Below are 7,949 nucleotides of genomic sequence, written 5' to 3'. Positions count from 1 at the left end.
AAAATTTTTTTTTTCTTCCCCTTTTACTTGTGCTTAATTAATGCCGTTTATATTATATCCACTGTATCATTGCCACTTGGGGGCAGCAGAACATGCAATTCAAATAAAATATGTTTGCCAATCCAATAATACTTCTAAAATAAACAGTCTACTAAGCCTAAACTCAAGATTACATGTTGTCTAAAACTTGACATAAGTGGTAATGTTCCACCAAAGGCCTTCAATCAAACTGACTTCGAGTGACTTGTTATTGCAGCTAAGCAGATGAAGAGGTGATCTCACTCGGACATGCACTGTATCAAATGTCCCGCTCTGTTTGATCTGACAGAGAATCAAACACAAAGCACAGTAATTTCCTCTCCATCTTTTAATCTTAACACTTCTAATTACAGGCATCAAGGTGTATTTGGGAGGATTCAGAGGCGACACCAGAGCCCAGGCATTTCACAACAGCCAGGAAATGTGGCGTGCTGTGAAAAATCCTTTTGTACATTGCATCACAAAAACTCAAGTTCACCACATTGAATAATAGGAAGTAATTAGAGGCTTTAGCGCTGCAAAATAACTATCTGCACATGAAGGCACAACATTGTAATTAGCAACTAGCCAGCAACACCAACACTATGGCAGCACAATAGCACACACCATCTTCATTGGCCCTTTGCACTGTGATAGAGCATCAATATCCTCCTTGTTTTCTGTTCATCTGATGACAGTGGCCCCAGCCTGTCCTCTGCTGTGATTGGCCGGAGCACGATGTGGCATGTTGAGACACCAGTAATGCCTTGTATGTTTGTTGTAAGTACTTATGTGTGCCTGAAGATACTTAGGCAATTGTCTATAATGAGCGTGGCCCGCATATCTGGGCACTTAAACCCTCCTACACTCAGAATTGTGTCTATGTGTGAAACGAGTAGATTGTTGCTGTGGAATGCCAGAAATATTTGACACCAACAACCATTGTGCCCTGAATATTTGTCACCTAATTCACTAAAGAAACATTATATTCGATCGTGAAATCCTTTCCTAATAAGAAAATACACAAAAAATTAAGGTTGAAGATGATCAGACTTTTGTTTAATAAAACAATATATTCACATTTTCTATACATGTAAATTAAAAATATAGTAATTTACAAAGTATATAACATTATGCTGTATACACATTTACAATGCTGAGAACGAACCATGCAGCACCATGTCCAAATAATACTGGTGTTGACAAAATTCTGTATTTCAATTAAGTGCCACCTCCAACATATTTACAATACAGTAATTTACTGCAATAATTGAGGCACGAAGTTCCACAAAAGAGAAACAAAACAGCACTGCCATTTGTAACAACATAAATTGATCTTCAGAGAGTTCTTAATGTCACTTTCCAACTTCCTTTTCCTCTGGTGGTTGTTTGGTGCGACAGGATCAGTCCATCCTTCACTTCCGTATCCCTCTGGGTGTATCGCCTTTCTCCGGAATCATGTCTACCCTTCCGGTGGCTGTTTGTCAGCAGCTTGGCCGGAAAGGATGTCTTAGGTGTTGGGTGTCTGTGTGTCAGCATCTATGACTGAAAGGCATACACCAGTGTCTGACTGCTCGTAGGGGCTCAGCGTCTCTGGCAGGTGTGTAGGTTCCGGGCTGCTGTCCTGCTGACTGCGAGCTCCCGCTCTCCTCTCTCAGGCTTACAGGCCAGGCCATCTCCACAGTCGCAGCGCTGAAAGAGCTCCAGGCCGTGAGTGCCTTTCCTTCGGTGACGTGTGCACACCTGGCCCTCTGTCAGCACCGGCTTACAGATGCGAGACCAGAAGTGTCTGGCACAGCAGAGTCCCTCGGAGCAGTCTGAGGAGCGCAGGCACGTGTCCCCTTCCATACCTACAGGCAGCGGGCAGACATAAGGCACTTAGAGAGGGACTTTCACACAACATGGCTGCTGGATACACTGAGCGGATTATTTAATGTGAATAAGATGTGAGTGTAATTACCTTTAACAGCATTGGGCAGGTGGCTGTGGGGAGCAGGCAGCTTTTTGCTGTGATGCTCTAAGGTGTTATTGTGTTTGTGCCAGCCGGGGATGATGGATGGGTCAGTGCTGTCTATATCATTAGCCTGACAAACACCTGGGAAAAACAACACACATTAGTTAGCCTAGTTTATCCTTCAAAAATCAACTTGGTTTAGACATATTCTAACATTTCGAGCCCCATAGTCCAAGTACCACGAGCCGAACTCTCCAGCAGGCATGTGGCAGCACTGAACTGTTACATGACGCGTACCGTTGCTACAGCGGTTTCCAGCGCAGCACATGGAGTCGCGTGAGCAGCGCTTCCTGCTCTTGCGGCAGGGCAGGCACGCGCCCCGGGCGTCGTTACAGAACTCATCAGCGCTGCAGTCTTCATCCTCCAAACACACTCCCGGGTGCTGTTAGAATAAAGACAGAAAGTCAGTGTCACAGTGTTGGAACAGCAGCAACACATGTGCGCACTTGTGGTTTTACGCACAAGTGGAAGAATAATTACCTGTATGTTGTCATGGTGAAATTTGTGTCCCACGCTTTGGGACGGTGAGGTGCGCGGGCTGGGGCTCACGGTGTCCCCTCCTTTACCACCGAAAGCACCGGGCACGTTCTTAATGGCGTTGGAATTCATGAGAACGGTCCCCGCGTAAACGTCCCCAAGGTATCCCAAAAGAGAGAGGCACAGAGCCGCGAAGCAGCGCGCTGACAGCGGCATGGTCCCAGCTCTAAATGCTCTAAAAGCTCTAAATGCTCTAAAAGCTCTAAAAGCTCTAAAGTCAGCTGTGAAAGCAAAAACAATCCTCTTGTGCGCAAACGCCGCGTGACAAAGTCCAAGTGAGGCTCGAGTCCTGAATCCAAACTCCTCAGAGAGTGAAGTTCGCAGCAGATACTCTGGTCTCCTGACGCACCAGAGCTGGGATGATCCTTTATACATGTGGACCTGTTTGTCTTCCCGCCCCTCGCTGTGCACAACAAAGGCGGAGGGTGGAATTTCAAAGAGCCCCACTGTACGGAAATGGCCATCTATTCTCTGTCCATAGGGCCCATTCCACCATGTTTGTGTAATGATAATGAACTGCAGAGACGGAGTGACACTAAAGTTCATGTACTGCGTGAGAAGGAACATATAGCTTGTTTTAATATCATGAAATGCAGGAGATTGTTGTAGTTACTAAACAGTTATATTTTCTCAAAATTTTGGCATCAGGTTTTTGGTCTTTTTAAATTGCGCATTTTTAGCCTCATTGTTTATAGGCTTATACACAACATTCTCTAACAAGCGCACTTGAATTGAAGAGTAAGCTAGTTTATAATTGAGTGTTTTATTATTAGGGTGACTCTGTTATTACAGCATGACAGAAGGGTGCTATTAGAGCTTGTTGGTTATTCCAATTGTCTTTGACACTCAATATCTCGCCTCCCTTTGGCGGTGTGAAGAGGCCGATTGAAGTTATTTGCGTCGATTAACTACTTCATTTGATCCTTGTGATTGCGGCGGGGGCAATTCTCCTCCAAAGTGTGCTTGGTTACACAAGTGACGGACATCCATGTGTAGGATATGCGCACCATTAAGAGGTGTGAAAAGTTTACCGAATTAATGGACTTCCGTGGCGAGGCCTTTCAGGGTTGACTGGCACTTCGAGATTAAAGGAAGCTCAGATGTGCCTGACCCTTTAGGCACCTTCTCTGCGGGCTCTGTTTGTCTCCACACCTACTATCCCGAATATAAGCAAACATACCGCAGTGGGACAGGACCTCTGTCTTACACACTAATTATCCGGGCAATTATAAAATTAGCAGAGATAAGAGTATGCAGTTGTGTTGGTCTTAAAACTACAAAGTGGTTGTAAAACAATATAGCTAATGGACATTTGTTTGACCTCGTGCCAGCCTGTCTGTTGGCCCTGTTCAGGGACAATGCACTTTTCAGTTGTCTCTTCACCATAACTTAATCATTACCATAACCGCATCACTTCCGGGGACATGACTGTGCGGTCAGTGTCTGGTGTGCGCGCGCGTGCACGTGCGAGACACCGGACTGACGCACGCGACACTTGGCATCAGCGCGGATCTTTTGAAGTGCAGCTTTTATCTCCACTTTACTAAATGTCAGTGTTGGTAAGGTGAGCCCCTTTGATGCACTTTGATCCTTTTTGATGTTGTAGAAGTGTCACCCTGTTGTTACGTCTGCAGCCATCTCCCCGCGCTGTCCTCAGAAACTAATCTGAACAAGACCGTGAATCATCCCGCATTTACCGCTAAGAGCGCCCCAAAGCCCGATTAGCGCATCCGCACCGCACAACCGCGTAGTGTCAGCCAGGCTTACCTGCAGCGCCCTCTAGTGGCGGCAAGACCAAGTTGCCATTTTATTTGTCTTACCGTCCTTTTCTCAGACCGGGGCATGGAGCACTGGAGCCATAAATATTATTTATTTATCCATTCTTTGGCATTCCTTAATAAATGCTCATTTGTCAGTCATTTTAACCGTCACATGAAGTCCAGTCATAATTTTCAAAAACACACAATGCTCACCCAAAAGTATTTTTATTAATCTATATTTTTAAAAAAAGTTTACAAGTGGCACTCTGTAAAATAAATTTACTGAAAAGACATAATAAAACCCAAATACCAGATAACATAACATTAGATGACATGATGGATTTGCACATACAGTTCATAAATACATCTAAGTGGGAAATATATTTCAAAATGAACGACAGTTTGACATGAGTATTTCCATTAGGAGTGATACTAGATTGTCATCATTTGAGTAACTATTTAAGCTGCAAATCATTCCTGCCATTTTCAACGGCCTAATATGTGAAATGATCTGACAATATAGGGTTTTGAGGGAGGACAATGAGGTCACTAATCTCTGTTCCATACGTTAGGACAAGATCCAGAGTGTTCTTGTGAGTGTGAGTCGGTTTATTTACATTCTGAGTGAAACCAATGCTGTCTAACAAGGCGCTGAAGGCATTACTGAGAGCGTCATCACTCATGTTCACGTGGATATTAAAGTCTCCAACTATAACTATTTTATCCCAGGCTAACACTAAGTTTGATATAAAGTCAGAAAACTCTGTTAAAAACTCTGAGTAGGGACCAGGAGGTCGGTAGATAACTATGAACAAAACTCCTTTTTGGTTTTTCATATTTGGACATGTGATTGACAGCATAAGGCTTTCAAATGAGTGAAATGCATTGTTAGTTTTAGGGCTCATGAGTCGCTTGAGTGTGAGATCACTGCCACACCACCACCTCGGCCTGTGCTCCTGGCGGTCTGAAAGTTAACATGGCTGGGTGGGGTTAACATGGGTGGGTGGGGTTAACATGGGTGGGTGGGGTTAACATGGGTGGGTGGGGTTAACATGGGTGGGTGGGGTGGACTCATTTAGTAGTATCCAATTAATGTGAGGCTAAATGGATGTCGACAGGTACATCGGTGAATCAATGTAGTGTAAAATTATAAGAAAACCACTTATCACTGCTCAACAAAGTCAAGTATTAACAACAACAAAAATCCACTGAATCAAGTAACAAACGATGAAACTCCAATTGTTCCGAGTTATCTTACTAAGACCAAAAGAACCCAAGCACAAATAAATCACTTTACAAAACAATAACAAGTACTGTCAACTCACTGCCTATTGTCGGTTGTCATTAACAGCACCAAAGACATTGAAACCAGGGTTCACAGTTCAGTCAGATCTATAGAGGTGTGGAGGAAAAGGACGAGGAAGAGGCAATCGGGTGATTCCAAAACCAGAAGCATTCAAGTGTGACTTTAAGCACTTTGAGAAATTAAAATACAAAAAATGAAAGTGATTCACACAAATGCAAAAAAGCGGCAACACACTTCTTTTTTTTTCTTCTTTTTGTCTTTTTTTCTCTCAGTAAATGGTCGTAAGTGCATAATGACACATTGCTTTATGGTAATGCTAGCAGACAATTCTCACATGTCGGTGTGTGGTGGTACCTAGAAGTTCAAAGCAGGGCACTTGGAGAATCTCATCTGAACGCACAGTGTATTGTGCTTCTGAAAACTACAGTTTGTCTGTATAGAAAGTGTACTAAGTTCTAGCCTTAACGCCCAAGAATTCAAACGCTATACGTACCATTACCTACTCCATACGTAAATAGATATCAGTGACATTCATTGTCTTGAGCACTTAGTTCATAGATTTGTCTTTCTTTCTTCCGTTAGTTAGGGAATGGCCCCCCAAAACATGTCTTTCCGAACTTAAACTCACTACTATTACCTTCCATAAGTTTGTCACCTGAAAAAAGAACTTTCAAAGCTATACTGGCTCCATTGTTAGCTCGTTGTGTTGTAAATGTGTGTGTATCCCTGCACTTTCTTTGCCTTTGAAACCAAGTATAAGACAACACTGAACTAGGGCTACAACAGTCCCATTAAAAACACTTGATCCACGACTTCGGCCACAGTGAAATAAAGGCATATCGGTGACCCAGCGGTGTGCCGTCTTTGCTCCAAAAATGCACTTGATCAGTCTTTTTCAACGCCGTTTTTATACAACACAGCTACAAGTATGTCTTCCAAAATGACCTCTTCCAAGCCAGTAAAAAGAATATCTGTTGTTTGTTTGTTTGTTTCTTGACGGAAGATGACTGTGCTTCAGAAATCGACGTCCCATCCAGAGTTATCATCCGGAGGTGGGTCCTCGTTGTCCTCCGGGAAACTGTCGAAGTTACTTGTGTCGACTGCTGATGTCACCTAAACAAGGGGAAATACGTCAATCAAATGTAAGATACTTTCTGAGGCGTTCGAATGTCAAAATGGGGAAAGTGACATACAGTAGGGATGATGGGAGGTGTTAATGTCCCCTTCTTTAGACCCTCCCAGTTAAAGCCCTCAAACCATCTGCGGAAAGAAATGCAAAATATTATATACATCATGACATATTCTAGACCAATATAATACAACAACAATACACTAAATGAAACATCTGTAACTGGAAATGCTAAAGTTGGACTAATCGAGGTATAAACTAAAGTAAGGAGTAAAGTACGCCTAAACAAGAACTGAATCCTGGCTACACAAGTGTAAGCCAGGATCAAAGTAGAACTAAACCAGGACTTTATCTGTCATAAACAGGACTTCTGGAACATTAAAGACAGACTCAAATGCAAGAAAACAATTGTCCTTTGTTTTCGGTAAGTTTGTTGGGTTACACTTGCTCTACAGTAAATTCCATTATATTTCTTTATTTTTTAATAGCGTAACAAACACTTTTCCTGGCAAACCCTTTCTTGTCAATAATTATTCAAGGTTTATATTGAAGAAAGATATGAACACGAGCCATCACAGTTCTTACTTGTGCTTTTGGATGTCTTTGACACCATTCTTCAAGTTTCCTAGTCTTTCACAAGGATTATCCCTGTAACAAACAATCCAAAACAAGTTATTCTGATCCGAGTCATGTTTAGAGGCATAATCACCACCGTGAAGGCAGCACTCACTTGCATAGCTTTTTGATTAAGTTGAGAGCGTTTTTGGTTATTTTCTTTGGAAAGACGATCATGTCAATGCCTTTAAGGATGATGTTGTAGGTTTTCATAGGATCTGGGCCGGTAAATGGAGGGCTGAGGGAAAACACATCCAGTAAATCCAACATGTTTACAAAGAAATAAACACTATTACTGTCAATAATGCTATGAACATGACAGTGTCCATACATACCTGCCAGTGAGAAGTTCATACATGAGGATTCCTAGAGACCAGTAATCGGCTGAAATGTCATGGCCCTTGTTCAGAATGATCTCCGGTGCTACATACTCTGGCGTGCCACAGAAAGTCCATGTCTTCTTCCCAAAGCCAATCTTCTTAGCAAAGCCAAAGTCCACCTAACACACAGTTTATCAAACAGATGTTAGTTTAGCATGTGTGCTTTTATTATTTCATCATTTCATGTTGT

The 7,949-nt window shown here is 42.6% G+C and overlaps 2 protein-coding genes across 4 annotated transcripts in view; both read right to left on the bottom strand.

Moving 5' to 3' along the window:
• Positions 1-1,055: 1,055 nt before the first annotated feature.
• LOC140351033 (dickkopf-related protein 1-like) lies at positions 1,056-2,726 on the bottom strand. The gene is made up of 4 exons (XM_072436672.1): positions 2,513-2,726; positions 2,270-2,414; positions 1,979-2,113; positions 1,056-1,868 (listed from the first exon to the last, which is right to left on the bottom strand). The coding sequence occupies exons 1-4, from the start codon at positions 2,723-2,725 to the stop codon at positions 1,603-1,605; spliced, it is 759 nt and encodes a 252-aa protein (XP_072292773.1). The 5' UTR covers position 2,726; the 3' UTR covers positions 1,056-1,602.
• Positions 2,727-5,563: 2,837 nt separating this feature from the next.
• The window catches only part of LOC140351628 (cGMP-dependent protein kinase 1-like), a 151,037-nt gene continuing 148,651 nt past the window's right edge, over positions 5,564-7,949 (bottom strand). For all 3 annotated transcript variants that reach the window (XM_072437540.1, XM_072437538.1, XM_072437541.1), the window contains 5 exons: positions 7,715-7,878; positions 7,495-7,617; positions 7,350-7,412; positions 6,829-6,895; positions 5,564-6,748 (listed from right to left, as the gene is read on the bottom strand). In XM_072437540.1, the coding sequence (XP_072293641.1) occupies positions 6,650-6,748; positions 6,829-6,895; positions 7,350-7,412; positions 7,495-7,617; positions 7,715-7,878 (516 nt within the window). In that variant the 3' untranslated portion in view covers positions 5,564-6,649. The remainder of the gene's footprint in view (positions 6,749-6,828; positions 6,896-7,349; positions 7,413-7,494; positions 7,618-7,714; positions 7,879-7,949) is intronic.

This window comes from Eucyclogobius newberryi, unplaced genomic scaffold (assembly GCF_026437365.1).
Source record: "Eucyclogobius newberryi isolate DKJ021-1_F unplaced genomic scaffold, fEucNew1.0.hap1 SCAF_8, whole genome shotgun sequence".
Lineage (NCBI taxonomy): Eukaryota > Metazoa > Chordata > Actinopteri > Gobiiformes > Gobiidae > Eucyclogobius > Eucyclogobius newberryi.
This window is presented reverse-complemented; position numbering and strand designations above follow the sequence as displayed.

What these genes read in the sequence shown, in the direction of transcription:
- LOC140351033 (XM_072436672.1), bottom strand. Translation starts at nt 2,725, where the DNA reads ATGCCGCTGTCAGCGCGCTGCTTCGCGGCTCTGTGCCTCTCTCTTTTG. An exon ending in TGGAAACCGCTGTAGCAACG is followed by an intron (nt 2,114 to 2,269) that starts GTACGCGTCATG and finishes TGTTTTTCCCAG; the next exon opens with GTGTTTGTCAGGCTAATGAT. An exon ending in CCTGCCCAATGCTGTTAAAG is followed by an intron (nt 1,869 to 1,978) that starts GTAATTACACTC and finishes CGCTGCCTGTAG; the next exon opens with GTATGGAAGGGGACACGTGC.